This window comes from Nelusetta ayraudi, unplaced genomic scaffold, assembly GCF_046127955.1.
Source record: "Nelusetta ayraudi isolate G7.1 ecotype Tasmania unplaced genomic scaffold, CSIRO-AGI_Nayr_v1 ptg000039l, whole genome shotgun sequence".
Lineage (NCBI taxonomy): Eukaryota > Metazoa > Chordata > Actinopteri > Tetraodontiformes > Monacanthidae > Nelusetta > Nelusetta ayraudi.
In genome coordinates, this window is record NW_027466089.1 from 2,434,643 (window position 1) to 2,451,368 (window position 16,726).

At 44.5% G+C, this 16,726-nt stretch overlaps 1 protein-coding gene across 3 annotated transcripts in view; it reads right to left on the reverse strand.

Moving 5' to 3' along the window:
* Positions 1 to 16,726, reverse strand: part of LOC142892774 (ribonuclease inhibitor-like) — a 94,850-nt gene that overhangs the window by 52,923 nt on the left and 25,201 nt on the right. The window contains exons 1-4 of one of the 3 annotated variants that reach the window (XR_012927483.1): positions 4,750 to 5,067; positions 4,241 to 4,414; positions 3,753 to 3,926; positions 3,005 to 3,346 (exon numbers count right to left, since the gene is read on the reverse strand). Coding sequence is in view for 1 of the 3 variants with exons in the window: in XM_076033055.1 (XP_075889170.1) it covers positions 3,331 to 3,346; positions 3,753 to 3,926; positions 4,241 to 4,414; positions 4,750 to 4,982 (597 nt within the window). In the remaining 2 variants the exon portion in view is untranslated. Of the gene's footprint in view, positions 1 to 2,949; positions 3,347 to 3,752; positions 3,927 to 4,240; positions 4,415 to 4,749; positions 5,068 to 16,726 lie in introns of those variants that run through there. The other 2 variants (XM_076033055.1, XR_012927484.1) reach the window with 2 other exon arrangements.

Genomic DNA, 16,726 nt, shown 5'->3' on the forward strand with positions numbered 1-16,726 from the left:
TAACTGCCTAACCTGGATAAATGAAGGTTAAAATAAAATATAAATTAAATGCAAATAAAGTATTTTTTATTAAATTTGACACAGTGCACACTCAAAACTTGGCTGCATTAATGTGAAGGATGATGCTGTGATCTTGACTGCAGTAATCAGGGCAGGTCTGGCTCAAAAACAGTGGTTTTGATGCGTAAGATGTCACGCAGGTGAGAGTCACTAAGTCTCGTGTTCACACGGTTCTTATTACTGTTCATAACTGAGAATCTCTTCTCGCATGAGTATGTCGAGCCAAACAAGCTCAACATTTTCTTTGCGAATGTTCGAATCTCTTGGAACCTGTCTTTATCCAGCTGGCGGTAAAAGTTTACAAGAGGCAGTTGTTGGTGCCGGCTGTGACACTGTGTGTCGCACTGCAGCTCAATGAGCTCCAGCTGCAGGTGGTCTGGAACGTCATTAGGATCCACGGAAAAAGGAGAGGAAAAAAGCGTGATTTCCTTTTCAATAGCTGCAAAATCTTTGAAACGCTGTTGAAACTCCTCAGCCAGAGATGAGATGTTTGCTGCGTACCTTCTCATTTGCCCACTGATGTTGTTCACTGGAAAACTGGTCATTATTTCTTGCAGCGATGGGAAATGTGTGGTATTGGGCTACGTGAAAAAGTAGCAGCTTGGTCTGAAAGGCTTTGATGTGTGAATACAGTTGGCTTACCATTGCATTTTGCCCCTGAAGGTTTGTGGTCAGGACGTTCAGATGTCGGGTTTTGTCAACTAAAAATCCAAAATCAGCTGGCCAAACAGGATCAAGGCCAAGAACTGTCTGATTTCCTCTCTAAGAGAGTAGAAGCGCTGCAGTGCAGCCGAAGGCAGACGGTGGTGGTGGTGGTTCTCTTGGGTGGTGTTCCCCGTGTGTTGTCTTACAAGTATTTCAGATTGGTTTGTGCACTTTAATGTTTTGTTTCGAATTGAAGCGTTCTTTTGTTGTTTTACTTTTGGGGGGCCGCCTCCCTGCATTGCCTTCCCCCCTGCCTCAGTCTGCCTCTTATTTTGTTAGTGTTCGTCTTATTTCGGTTAAACATACGTTGACGTGCCGAACCATCAAGGCACACGACATGGTTCATCTTTTTTTTTGTTGCATTTCTTCTGTTTTGTCTGAACAATAAACTTATTCTTTTGCACAATATTGGAACACAGTCTCCGCCCCCCCTTTTGTTACGAACCTGAACAAGTTCACCTAACATGGGTCCTTGGGCCCTTACCCAAGGTGGCGTTGTCGGTACCATTAAGTTCCCTTTTTTTGGTGTTAATTAATATAAATACAGTACCCTTCCCCTCGTGCCGCCACATTACCAAAACCAAAGATTCTTCAACTCATTTCCTCATCAGTGATGAATAATAGAAGATCATCAGCATCAAATCAATCATATGCAGGTCACTGTATAATATAATGAAACGCTTTATAGTCATGTGTTTACCAGAAGCAATGGCTGTATAATAGGCTGTATGAACAGGGTGACCTATTGACCTCCACAGTCCTCAGGCTAACAAGGTGGTTAGCTCAGTAGGCTAAATCACTCACTGTGGTTGTAGGAGATGTGGTTTCAAATCCCAGTTGGTACCAAATGACCAGGTTTTTACTATATATATTTGTACTTTATACTATAGCATGTGTTTTTTTCTGATTTTCAGGCATGCTGAGACTTAGCTTGGAGTAGCGCCGACATGTGCTAAGCTACCACAGGACTTTTTAATAACTTTTAATAAAGTGTTTAAAAGTCTTTGTTCTTGGAAAAAAACAACATCTTATGTAGATTTTGTCAGATGTTCAGAGAAGAGATGAAATCAATTCTCCGGGAGCTGCATCCCATCAGCCCACAGATGGCTCAGTTGATAAGACGACTGACTGTGAATCACAAGGTTGTTGCATCAAGTCCCACCATGCACTGTCCCAACAACAGCTAGAGATCCATTTTTAGCTCCAACGGCCCCAAAAGATCAGTAGAAGTGACTTCAGAGTTTTCACGTTGCTCAGCATGAAAAACAAAATGTCTCTGAATACTGGATGCTTCGATTCTGATGACAAATTGCTCCTCTTTCAATTCAAAAGACTAGTGTGCTTGTGCCAGGTCTTGAATCACCAACCTTGACATTCAAAGCGCTTCCTCTGATGCAGTGAGCGACCTGGCCGCTCTTCAAACCTTCTGGTCCTTTGGAAGTCTTGGTTTGCATCCTTCCACTCTGTCTCAACCATGACAGGTCGCTCATTGACCTCAGTTTCAGCCTCATTCAAGGAGTTTGAGAAAAATAATTTGTATCAGAAAAAAAAGACAAACTGTAAATTTCCCCAATGTGGGATTAATAAATGCTTCTTCTTCTTCTTCTTCTTCTTCTTCTTCTTCTTCTTCTTCTTCTTCTTCTCCTCATTCTTGGAATAGCTCCATTTTGTGCTAAGCTGTGGTAAGACTTTGGTTACGATGCAATCTGGGAAAATTAGAGTATTTTTCAAAGTTTTTTGGACATGAGGGGGAAAAAATGGACATTCTATGTTGTGTATATTTTCTATGTGTGTATTGTATCAGTGAGTGGAAAGAGTCTCTGTGGTCTGGTGAAAGACGACAGGAAGTGACGGAGCAGGAAGTTGACAGTGTCTGTTGAAATCCATTTATTTCCTCATCTATATTTTCAGATGGACTGTGTGTTAATGAACCTTCTTCACGTGACTGATCCAGTCTCACATGCCACTGGCCACAGAGACTGATTCTGTCCCGGCAAACACTGGGACACAACACACTGTGTTCATGGTCTGTTGTGTTTTTTCCAGTTTTTTCAGACATGATGAGATTTTGCTTTCTACCACTCCGTGTCATGCTGAACTGTGATTGGACGGTCAATTTTTTTCAGTTCTTTTGAGCGAGGAGGCCTGCTGGCGACTGAAGGGAGTAAAAACAACACAAGGAAAAAGTTTGTCAAAAACTTTATTCAGAAAATCGTTCAACCAAACAGGAACAACCAACCAGCTCAGGAGCAACATTAAAAGTGGTGGCACACAACCAGAACCTTTGATCCAAAGTGAAAAGGAGGCTTCATGCTGAGAACCATCTGCTCCGGCCTCCATCTCCAAGTCCTGCTTCTTCCACTGAGGATTCAGCTCCACCAGTGGCTTCTGGGACGTCTCTCCCAGTAACCACAGCAGCTTGTAGGGAGAACCAGTCTGCCAGCCACCAGGCTCCACAGGGGTCAAAGGTTGTGACACACAGCTTGCTGTTTGGCTCCACTTGTTGTAGTTCTGTCAGCCACCACTAGATGGAGCTCTCCTATTCACTCTCCTCCTCATCCTCCCTCAAGGTGACCACCAGCTGTAGAGAGAAGAAGAGACAGCAGGAGTCAGGACTCACGGTCCTTGAACGCATCATCACAGAGACATTGACTGTTGATGGAGATGATGGAGTGACTGGTGAGAAGAAGCAGACTCTCAGTCACATGTCGACGAGTGTGGAACATCAGAAGGTCATGTGACCATGGAGTGTTGTATCAGTCCAACACTCCATGGTGAAGATGAGGCCTGGTGAAGATGAACTGATCAATAATTGAGTGGTGAACTGAGAGAAGAAGCAGTTTGGCAGCAGATGTTGGATGAATCAGGAGCAGCTGGACGTCACCATCCTCCTCTCACACTGTGACTGAGAACACTGGACCTCTGCTGTGGGATCAACTGGCTTTGGTGCTGGAACCATCATCCACTGGTTCCAAACCAGTACTGACCTCACACTCTCCAGTTGATAGTCTCTGCTGTGGACAAGATCCATCAGTGGCTTCACTGCTGAATCCTGCAGCTGGTTCCATCTCAGGTCCAGGTGTCTGAGGTGGGAGGGGTTGGACTTCAGAGCTGAGAGCAGCCAATCACAGCTGAGCTCTGACAAACTGCAGCACCACAACCTGAATAGAGAATAAATGATGGAGAGTTTTTCCAGGGTGTCATCACTCTGAAAATCAAAGTGAAATGTTTGGCAAAAAAAAGAAAAACAATTGGAGAGAGAGGGCGAGTGAATGAGTGGTGCAATCTAACACCTGACCACAAGGTGACACCCTGTACACACTGTACTATTTATGCACTGTACCATAAACCCAGTTTCAGACATTGCAAACACAAACCAGTGAATGCAAATTGAATTTCCAACAGCAGTGCAGTGAAAACCATGACAACAATAACAAGAGTGATAGAAGTTGTAGAGTGAAGAGGGTGAACTGACCTCAGAGTCTCCAGTTTACAGTCTGGACTCTGCAGAAAACCACTCAGCTCCTTCACTCCTGAATCCTGCAGCTGGTTGTGATTCAGGCTCAGCTCTCTGAGGTGGGAGGGGTTGGACTTCAGAGCTGAGAGCAGCCAATCACAGCTGAGCTTTGACAAACTGCAGTTCTCCAACCTGAATAGAGAATAAATGATGAAGAGTTTATGTGATGGAGAGTTTTTCCAGGGTGTCATCACTCTGGAAATCCAAGTGAAATGACGACTTCTCCTTTAAAATAAATCTTCAGTCCAAAACTAATGTTTGTCTCAATGATGTTTGGTCACATGACCACTGATGAACTTTTTATTTTAAAACAATAATTCAGTTCAAACATGAACAGAGTGACGTTTTCAGATATGTGTCTGTCATATTGATAACAGTATATCTTCAGTCCAGTGTTTATTCAACATGTGTGATGAACTGTGTTTGGTGCTGAAACCATCATCCACTGGTTCCAAACCAGTACTGACCTCAGAACCTCCAGTTTACAGTCTGGACTCTGCAGAAAACCACTCAGCTCCTTCACTCCTGAATCTTGCAGCTGGTTGTCACTCAGGTCCAGGTGTCCTAGGTGGGAGGGGTTGGACTTCAGAGCTGAGAGCAGCCAATCACAGCTGAGCTCTGACAAACTGCACCTCTCCAACCTGAATAGAGAAGAAATATTTGATTTCTTCCATGGTGTAAATGTCATATTAAGAGTCATTTCTCCCTGTTGATGATCCAGATGTGCAGCTGTTCAGATCACTGAGTCATTCCCTCAAACCAGTCATTGTGCCAGTGTGGATCATTATGTTGTCAACACAATAACAAGAGCAGTGTGTCAGTCAACGTGCAGCCAAACAGCAGTGAAGATGGAAAATAATCAGTGAGTCCTTTGTGTGCTTGTGGCTGTTTTCTGTCATCAGAGTCTCGTTACAAGTCAAACACATTCAAAGGACAAGATGAAGAAATACTGCTGCACTATTAGTCTGCCTCTAATATTGTCACCGGTTGCCAGTGGGAAGTGCTTGGTGGACCTTTACCGGCCCACAACGGCTCACACCAGTTGAGCACTTCCCGGATGACTTCTGGCAACCAGCAGACACGCCTCCCCAGATCGCTCAACAAATGACACAGATGCCAGTGGTGACGGTACAAAAGACACAACTTTATTTAATGCAGATAAAAACCACAACAAATACTGAATAAAAGAACAGGGGCTGGACACAGTTGAGAGAGTGCTAGGGGCAGCTATTGGCAATTGCCAGACCCCACGCACCTCGCAACCACTCCCCTCCCCTCGACCCCCCCCCCCCCAGGTACGCCCACCCTCACAGCAACCAAACAAAACCCACCACATGTGCGTGCATGCACACAGCAGAAAACCCACACTCACACACAAAAGAGGGCCGACCTGGCAACCCGGAGGAGTCCGCAACTACGGGAAGTGGGTGGGGCGCAAGAACGCGGCGTCCACCCCACGGGAGCACCGAACGCCGGCAGACGCGTCTGGACCCGTCATCCCCCCACTGCAAACCCACGAAGCACGAGAAAACCCCCCGATCGTCGTCCGGCACACAGGCTCTTTCATGAACAGGCTGGTTTGCTCCGCGAAGCTCGAGCGCAGTCTCCTACAAGTCTCGCCGTTGGCGTCTCTCTCGAGGCTTCTCGCCCTGCCGCCTTTAGTCCCCTCCCAACCACAGCAGGTGCGCACAGGTGCGCCATCATCATCATCATTGCACCTGTGCCGACAGCCGACCATGATTGCGCCGCGCTGGCAGGCAGGAATCCTGAAATTTACATCACATTTTATGGACTTAAATTAAGAAGCATTTTTTTTTTATTGTGATCATCATAACATATATTGAATATTTCTCTAACATATTGAACATATCTAACAATATTTATAAGGCGGAGTTGTTCTGATGTACTGTTTATACAAGATCAGAAGTATTGTTTTTATAGAGCAAAATATGGAGAAAATGTTTATTTGAAAAACTATAAAGAATCCATGTAGACTTACTGTTGACTATGTAAAATGTATGTTATACTGCCAGTTTCCACTGAATTACGGGGCTCATCTGTTGTCGTTGGTGGTGTGTGTGATTACACATCCTCAAACAATATTGCAAAGCTTTTTTGTACATCATCGCTTGCAGGGCTTCTGTCACATGTACTGAAATAGCAAAAAAAACAAACAAACAATGCAATTACACACACACACACACACACACACACAGCTGTTTCTTTGGCTGGTGAACTCTGCCAGAGGATCTGGAGCCAAACTATGCAGTACTTTAGAAATCAAAATTAAATCTGCAAATGTGTGAAGACTGTCCCAGTTTAAAAGACTGTGGGCCAGATCCACAAAGCGATTGCGCGGCTTTTGCGCCTGAAAATCCGTGTAAATAGCACCAAAAACGGTGATTCCGATCCAGAGAGGACGCAAACGTGAAAATCGGCGCAAAATGCGCCGAGGCGCAAGTAGCGGCAGTGTTGCGCCAGACTCATTTGAATGTATTTAAATGAGTCATTGCACGCAAAATGACCCCCCCCCCCCCCCTCTATGCAAATATGCCTAATTCAAACCGTGGCAGATCCAGAAAGAGTTTGCGCTCGTGTCCGTGCGCAGTTTGACAGACGCAAACACCGCCGGCCAAAACCAGGCGTAGCTTCTGTCTGTCAAAGTGTTTCTGGCTTCTGAGTGAAACGTTCCTCTCTGAAAAGCCTGCAATATATACAGTATATGTGTGACCTCTCCTATTCTGTCCTGCTTGCTGTATAATGAAGAAGTCAGGTGTGGAGCAGCAGTTTATTCTCTGAAACAGAATGGGACACAACCATAACTTGCTCCGTGAAACTTGGTCACCTCCTGCTTCATGGACTTCCTCTGTACTGAAGTAGTGATCGTATAGTTGTTGTTTTTACAATACAAATAATATTAAAAATAAAATACATTTTTCTACAAAATACAAAAAAAATTACATTCGCAATTTAAATAATTCACTCCCTAAAGCTCCATTTTTATACACTGTAACATTCTTCCAGTTACACACACATACCTGAAACAGAATGGGACACAACCATAACTTGCTCCATGAAACTTGGTCCTGCAGAGACAACGTGCTCCGTATGAGAGCTGTGTGCTGCTAATGGACATGCTAGCATGCTAATCGTTTTTAATAGCAATAAAAATAAAAACGAACTTTGCTAAAAATAAATAAATAAATAAATAAATAAATAAAATAAAAGACACCAGCACACATTTGAACACTCAAACACAGTTACATGAAGCATAGCTCAACTCATTGCATTAATTTCTGTCTCAGCAGGGAGGAGACCATCTCACCTGCTTCATGGGCTTCCTCTGTACTGAGGATCGCCCAGAATGCAAAGCGCTAACTTCAAAATAAAATACAAAATAAAATAAAAATAAAATATAAAGAGCCATGGCTGTGCCCCAACCCAAGTTTAACATGATTGAACACAATTTAATAACACCGTTACATATGTAGGTCCCCAAATCTTACATATAGATCGGCAAAGACTATAGTATATATGCCAATATTTTAGATCGGCTATGAAAAATACAAAGTGTACTCAGGTGTTGGTGACAAACGCGTCTTGCATCGTAATGCGAGGCGCGCACAAGAGCGCTTTTATCCTAGCAGAGTTTCGCTGTCAAACACATGCACTCACCAACAACCTTTGGCGCAAACTGCTCTCAGGTTGCCAGACCGCAACATTCGCACCTGTTTCAGGTGCCGCATTCGTGGGCGTGTTTGCGCCTGCATGTCATTAGCGCAAAAACCTTTGTGGATACCCGCACCTGTTGCGCAAATTGCGGCCGCAATCCCGCCGCAAAATGCGCCGCATTTTAGCGCTGCGCTCCCTTTTTTGAGGATCTACCCCTGAGAGCAGCCACACACACACACACACACACACACACACACACACACACACACACACACACACACACACACACACACACAAACACACACACACACACAAACACAAGAGCAGCAGCTCTAATTGGCTGAGAGCTAAATATCTTCTTATCTTTCTGGGTGTAAATGAATCTGTCCATTTTTTAAATGTCGAAATTTAACATTTGGTTTCTATTTTTTCAGATATTATTTCTGTCAAATTCATTTGAATCAACAGAAGAAGAAAATCAGTGTGTAGTTCAAACTTTGTGCGTCTTTGTGTTCAGTTTTTCTGCTGTAGTTGTGCTTTTCTTTTCATTGCAGATGAATTCCACTCAATTTCCTTTTCAAACCTTGTAGGTGTTGAGTGAGCTGCAGTGCCCCCTGGCTGCAAGCTTCATACTGTGACTGCCGACCGAGGTAAAAAAAAAAAAACAAAACAACAAACTCTGACACTTGCTGAGGACCTCCTGGAGGAGCTGAAGGTGCAGAACCTTCTCAGGCCTCTCTGAGGAGGAACTTGCGGCTGTCGGTCCTCTGCTGCCCCCTGCTGGTCACACAGGCCTCTTACACCGCCGTTCGTCTGTTCAGCACATATTTAATTTTTTAATGGCTCTATAAACGTCACTGATGAGACGATTTTATGATTCCTGCAGTTAATTTTTTTTAATTCCAAATCTGCAAAAAGCTTCTGATCAATGAAGACAGAGTTGATTAAAATGATTTCAAAATTGACCCGTTTGAGAAAAGCTGTACTGTGGCATTGTTTGCATGTTGTTTTAGCTCTCAGTTGCTTCATTTCGCATTTTTCTTAAAAGCTTTGTTTAGTGGTCCACTGTGGTCAATGGGACACTGAACATCCGCTTTGTGTGCCCGAGTTTTAAGAGGATCAGGTGCGGACATTTTAGCATTTAAATTATTATGGCTTATTAGCATAGGTACGTAGTACCTCACCTGTCCGTTCTTTTCACAGTGCTTCCTGAACACCTCACCGGCACACTACAGCCGCCTGCTAGCACAAAGCTGCGCAGAGCCTCCTCGTTGTTCTCCTCACCTGGAGGACGCTTGGTGATCAAGACCTGCGGCCCAAAACTCAGTCCTATAAGATAAGTGCAGGAACACTGCTGCTTTGCCCACACTTGATTGTGCTAGCCGCCCCGTACAGACGGTCGACGGTGCATGTTGCTTCCGTCCCGCCTTGGTTTTACTTGTTGTTTTTCCGTTCTCGTTGTGTTTTTCCTCGTTTGCTTACGTCGCCACCGCTGACCCTCAGACAGCAGACGTTACACGATCAAGTCGCCGGTCCAGCTACAGTGGTGTGTGTGTGTGTGTGTGTGTGTGTGTGTGTGTGTGTGTGTGTGTGTGTGTGTGTGTGTGTGTGTGTGTGTGTGTGTGTGTGTGTGTGTGTGTGTGTGTTTAATTGCATTGTTTGTTTGTTTTTCTTGCTATTTCAGTACATGTGACAGATTTTAGGGAACTTTTAGTAACCAACTGTTTATCTTTTCTTTTGTAGTCGCTGAGAGCTGCTGGTGGTGGCGGTGTCCCGGGTGGTGGGCCCCTTCGAGTGCTGTGACCCGGGATTGTGGTTGTTTTCTTCTTTTTTTTTGCACTTCACTTTCTTTGCAGGTGTGTCACGTGTGAGTGGGGTGTTCCTTGTTTTCTTTGGTTCCTCCCCCGTTTGGCCCCCTCATCGGTAAGCCTCAGTTTCTACACCAAGAATAAGGAGCTCAGTAGCTCCGTTTTAAGTGTTGATCTGTTTGTTCCTTTTATTTTTAAATGTTGAATAAAAGTTGAGAACTTACCTGTGTGCCTAATTATTACTTTTGTGTTTAGTAGAACTCCCTGGGTGAAATTCCCAGGGTGGCGTTGTCAGTTCCTTTTCATTTTGTTAAATTCCCAATATTAAATCTTGCTTTATCAGATAGCCATAACCACTCTCATCGCCACAGGATATTTGAGTCAACTGAGTCAAACTGTCGTGTCTACTTCCCAGTCTCAAACATGTTCAGTACTGCTTTGTGCGAGCTTCTTAAATGGAGGTTTGTCGGGGTTTTTCCCTTTTTAGAAGCAAGCCACATATTTTGTGTCTTTCCACCACAAGACATTGGCTTTTGTCACTCTCTTCGTCGTATTGGGAAAAAGTGGCATATCGGACTTTCCCGCCGCGAGTCGCTCGTCAACATACTGCTGTGAAAGAGGGGTGACGTCACAGAAAGCGAGGTGCATTTAGGTGCTGCTGCGTAAAACTAAAAGATTTTCCTGGGCAAATATTCATTTAACCGACGTAAACGAAGTGAAATATGACTTCAATTTAAGTTTGTTTTAGTTTGTTTTTATAAACACACAAGTTTGAGTTAGTTATCGTTTTTGAAAAAAGTTCTTGACTTCTACTTTAGAGATATTGATGACGAGTTGTTGTATATAAACGGTGTGACTATGTGGTTCGGCAAGTGGTGGTGCTGTCTGTACATAGCTTAGCAAACGGCTAGCGCTAGCACCCCCTTTCAATGCCAGAGTGAAAAGATCCACACGGAGTGTTATGACCCAGGGGTCATAACAGGGGTCATAACACTGGGTCTAGGTGCCTCTGTGTGTGTGTGTGTGTGAGAGAGAGAGAGAGAGAGAGAGAGAGAGAGAGAGAGAGAGAGAGAGAGAGAGAGAGGATAACGCCTTGCAGGTGCGGTCCTGGATGTCGGCTGCTGATTGGACGCGCCACGGCTGAGAAGGAGGAGCAGTCGAGCCAGCCTGACGGTCATCCCAACTCTGCAGTTAGTCACTTCTGAAATGGTGTTAGAGCACGCAGCCGTAGGTAGTGATGGCCGATCGAGGCTTTGTTGAAGCTTCGACACTTGTTTCAAAAAATGGTTCATTACTCGAGGCTTCAATGACACAGTGCTCGAGGAGGTCATCTAGTGCTCAATAAAATGAAGTGCAATGGAAACGTGTTCATTGTTTCATAGGTTGTTTGGGATTTGATTCGCCATGCATTCTTGTTGGACAACACTACATGGTTGTACGGTTCAATGCTGACACAATAAAATAAAAATGAAAAATAAAGACAATGTCTCTTTTTTGGCACGACTGATTGTAGTAGACTATAGCTCTATACTTAGCCTGACAGTTTGTGCAATGAATTATATTATATCCTAAAACAAAACTAAATAGCCCATAGTTTAAAAATATGTTTAATAGTAAGTGTTCAGTGGGTCAGATGTCAAATGTGATCTATTTAAAATGTAGAATAGATGAGCTAAATAACACATATATAATACACGTTGATGGGAATTGAACCGTCGCCTCAGTCTTGCAAGTCCAAGATTGTCATAATGTACCACAAATCCAAATCACACTCCCTTTTTTCATCTAAGCTGTTTGAGTAGCGTTAGCACACCGTGATCCCTCATCAACTACAGGCCTACACTTCAAATAATTATGAGAAAAACCCAACGTAAAGAGAGCACTTCCATTAGGAAATAGTCAACATGAAATTTCGTCTTCTACTGACACCTGCTGGTCAAATTGAATAGTTGCAAATATTGTGAAGAAGTTGTCATCTAATTCTAATCCTAAACAATATGGCCATTCAAAGTGAAGTATTAAGACAAGGTACGATAAGACAGGTTTGTACTGCTTGATTAAACACATTCATCCCATTCCAGTGCACTAAAACCCACTTCCCTTCAGGACCGTGTAGCCAAAACTTCCTTGAGTGACGCTGTTTCCCAGCATGCAATGCGAGCTAGCGATTCACAATACAATTTCATCACAAACATGGATGTAAAAAATAAAAAGGGACGAAAAATGAAACTTCAGGAACACCAACCATTGCAATACAAGCAGAACTGGGCAGAAGTTTTATATTATGTACACCATAATACAGCCTTCTGGTGGACAAGCCATACTATTTAATCTGTGTCCTCCTATGGCACTTCCGTGGGTGGAAGCTCGTCGTAGAGGTCACGTGCTGGTTGCACGTCACTCCACCGATCACCTCGAGGAAGGTTGTTGCCCTTGCAGGGTACCTGATTCAGGTGAGTATATGGACAATATGGGTCAATGTGGTCAGTGTAACAAGAGAAGCTTGCTGGCAAAAATAATGCACTACAAGTGGATGTGACACTTTTTTTTTGTTTTGTATGAGCATTTAAAAAAAACAACAACATAATAATAATATGGATTTTGACCATGTATGTTTTGGAGTTCATTGAAAGAGGTTAATATATATATGTATATATATATATATGTGCGTGTGTGTAACTTTAACTAACTTATCTATTTCTATCCATCTATCAAACTTACTATCTAGGGATCTATCTACTACTAACTCTCAAAAAACTAACGGACAACCAAGAGCAGCAAAACCAACCTACTGCAATTCGTATATTTTAGTGTGAGTGTGTGTGTGGGGGGGGTTAAAATGAGCACAGTGATGGTTCCGCAGCATAAAGTGTATCTTCAGTCGTCGATTGTATGTGTGGGAGTCCCTCAGGTTCAGCCCAGCTGATTTAGTGTTCGGTGAGAGGACCCTTGCGTCTGTTAAGGGGTAAGTGGCTTTCCGATGTTAAACGAGTAGAGAATAATGTGTTAGATTACGTAATTTTTTTTCCGTGAACGCTTGCATCGTGCTTGTGAAACTGCTCACCAAACTCTTGTCGCCAGCCAGTCTAAAATGAAGCGGCAGTTTGACAAGAAAGCTGTGGCTCGAGTTTTTGAGACAGGCGTTGTGTGTTGGTATTGTTGCCGTTACCCGGTTCCGGTTTGCAGGCTGGTTTTTCTGGTCCGTATGTCGTGGAGCGCAAACTTTCCGATACAGATTATGTAGTGCACACTCCTGATAGAAAACGATCGTCCCGCGTCTGCCACGTCAAAATGTTGAAAAGTTCCGCCCGGTTCACACTGGACGTGGAAGCGCCGCGAAGCGAAGCGCCGCGAAGCGAAGCGCCGCGAAGTGAAGCGCTGCGAATCGCCGAGCGCTTCCATTCAGCGCCCATGTTAATCAATCAGTGCGTTTACATGCAGAGCTTAATCGGACTAAGCAATCATTCGGTTTTCTCGTCCAATCGGAGTTCTCACCTTGGTCCCCGTATCCATGCAGCTGAGAAATTCAAATTATTGACGGGTCCTCCTCCCAACACTAGGGGGTGGAGTGAGTCTTTTCAGCCGGTCAGCTGCTTTCGGTTGACATATTAAATCTATTATGATATGGAACGATAGTTCATAATGTACGTGTTACTTGCTTTGCAGATAAGGTGTACCCTATTTCTTGTGCTCCTGGTTATTTTAAAAGGCAGACAAGAACGTTGTTTGCTGTTGGAGGGCTACAACAACACTTCGATGCTACGCTTTGTGCCGTCGCTACGGACCCCAAACTCTCGTTCTTGTTGGATTCGGGTTCGGAGCAGACTGGTGGGAGAGTTTGTGTACAGGTTTTGCAAAGGAACGGTGTCTTCAGTTATACACACGCTCATTAAAGTGCCGACTATGGAGGAAGCTGGTGCCGCTGCACGCCGTTTCCAGCAGAATAACAGCGAAATTACCCAAATAAAAACAAATCAGGAAAACATCTCTTTGCTTTGCTTTTATTTACAAAGTTAAAATTCTTCTAACTTACAAAAAATGTGAACGAAAAGGTAGAAATATAAATACGAAGGAATACGTATTTGTTCAGGGGTGCGCAAAGCCGGAGTCCTGCATTTGCTGCGCTACCCTTTTTAAAAAGGTCTCCGTTGCGCGTTATTTTAATATGTCCATCTCTTTTAGAAGAGAAAGCATCGCCCCGGTCTCATCCTCTCTCCAAATGTCAACATTCTTATTCGCGTTTGCCAGGTTGTTTCGCGCCGTCTGTTTTGTTAGACGACGTAGTTGTGCGGTCATGAGTCGCGAGAGCGAGGCGTGGCGCATGCGCACTCGCATTGTCCAGTTAATAGTCCGATTAAGGCGTATACATGGCAGAGAAATTTGAATTCCAGTCGCATTATCTGGGTGTCTCAATCGGAGTTCTCCGATTCCAATCGGAGTTCTCAAACTCCAATCATAATCGGAGTAAGGTGTTTACACGCACGTGAGGTCTCCGATCATAATCGGACTAAGGCAATAGTTCGATTTTCTCTAGTGCCATGTAAACGCACTGAATGTAGTGGTTCAGACCAGACGCGAACAGGCGCGCGGCTCGTGCCATTCATTTCAATGGAAGCGGAAGCGCCGCGCCAACGAATTTCGCGAGCGAGGCTCCAACTGGTTCACACCAGACGCGAACAGCTCCGCGACGGTCGACAAGCGCTTCTGCTCAGCTGCACTGCTCCACTTTTTCACTTCTTTTTTTTTTCTTTAAAAAAAATAAAATAAAAAAAATCATTTTCGTCATCGCCCACCCTCGCCCCGTAGCCAGCCCGCTCCATAGCTCACTTTTGTGCGTGTGTGTGTAAATGAATAGAAACACGCACTCAGGTGTCCATCTCAAGACAAGACCTCTTTCATAATGATCATTGACTGGCATCTCTAGGATCAAACACGTATTTTGATCAAGTCTTCCTCTGTGTGTGTGTGTGTGTGTGTTTAATCTCTCTCGCACTCTGATACAATGTACTGACAAATATAACATACAAATATGATATATGATCGAATTTGTCATTGGGTTTTTATTTTGAAATTAGTTTATTTTGAAAATTCACCGGATTTTCTCGTTTTTATTGAGCGACTTCCTGTACTATTGACGAGGACCGCTCACGGCTCGCGCACGAAATAGAGCAGACGTCGAAACAACAAATGCATGCCGCGAGCCGCGCAACCACCACATTGATTAACGTGGGCGCCGAATGGAAGCGCTCAGCGGCGCTTCGCTTCCACGTCCAGTGAACTGACGTTAAATGCATGGCGCGATCCGCGAGGGGAGCCGCGCGCCTGTTCGCGTCTGGTGTGAACCACTACATTGCTTAACATGGGCGCCGAATGGAAGCGCTCGGCACTTTGCGGCGCTTTGTGGCGCTTCCGCGTCCAGTGTGAACCGGGCGTTACGTCGCTAGGAAAAATGTGTCGCCTGAGCCTCCGCCCCCTCCGTGCCCATTGGCGGAGGGAGGGCTCATGAAAAAAAAAAAAAAAAAAATCGGTGTTCATTCGGCGCGCCTGGGAAACTCTGATAATGATAATGTGTTGGCAGATGCGTTATCACGTGTACGTGTGGACTAGCTGCGGAATTCTTATTTCAGGGGAACTGAGGTTTTTCTTGTTTAGTTTTGTTTGTAGGAATGTTAATAGGGTTTGGTTCTTAAGGGAGGGGGTGTTATGACCCACAGGTGGATCTAGGTGCCTCTATCTAAATAACTATTACCAATTTTAAACGTTTAGTTTTTTACTACTACACAAATGTAAAGTCAAACAACATACGCTTACAGAAACTCACACAACAAAATATGAATTAAAATGTGTAAAACAAAAAGAAAAAAAAAATCAGCATTCAGATAACAGTTTTGTCCTTTAGTGAAGATTGACAATGAGAAAAACCAAGAGCCTCATCTTTGTGCGGCTGATCCTGTTTCTTCTCTCTGTAAATATCTGCCCTGTTTTGGAGAAGATTCTCTCTGAGGGGACTGATGTTGCTACAATGCACAGTCTCCATGCCATCACATGTGTAAGGCGTCGGTAAATTGAAGCCTGCAGTTTGCAGTTGCAGCTGTTGCACGACAAAACGGGTCAACCAACCCGACAAACGACCCGGGTGATAATCGGCTCCGATCGGCTTGCGATGGAATTGGGACACCCAGGACAACACCACCTTTTTTTTTACCTGCCGCACGGAATGACGTTGAGCGTAACGTACGCTAAATCATAATATCGCCCCAGTCAAGGTCATATCGCGGGCCTGTCCCGCTCACCAGATATCCAAGAAGGTTGGTGAGGGCTGAGCGGGCAAAACCTTTGGTGACTAAGTACCGAAGGGGTGAATTTTTTCTCTACCTTTTTGTGCCTGAGTAAAAAAAGGGGGCACAGGGACGCCTGTGCAGCTACAAGTAATAAGTCTAGACAGGGATGGGGAAGAACCAGAGCAAAGTGGCTGCTGCAGTTCCCCAGGGGGGACAAATTGTGGACGACATGCGGAAAAAATACGGTCCAGATTGTCTTGATATGTTGGATGTTTGGGTTGAAAAGTATGGTTTCCCAGAGGGGGGATCACTGAGTATGGAGGAATTAAGAAACCTCCGGGATAAACTGAATATAGCCGAGGGAAAGGTTACAAAAAAGAAAAACCCAAACAGGTGGGAGATTCAAATCATCAAAGATCATTAAAGGTGTTTTTCATTCTGGAAACCTGAAGCAGAGGTCAGGGACAGGAAACAAGTAAAGAAACGTGTGAACAGCGCTGGGCGCTGGAGCACAGGGGTGACAGAGATAACGGCAGAGGGTGCACACGCTCACACACACTCCCCAGAGGAGGGAGAAAAGGAGCCGCTCACACACGAGCATTCAAATGCACCAAATCGTCTGTATCCTTCTCTTACAGGCCCGAGGGACCCTCTCCTGGACATGCCTGTCTTCCCTCCACCCG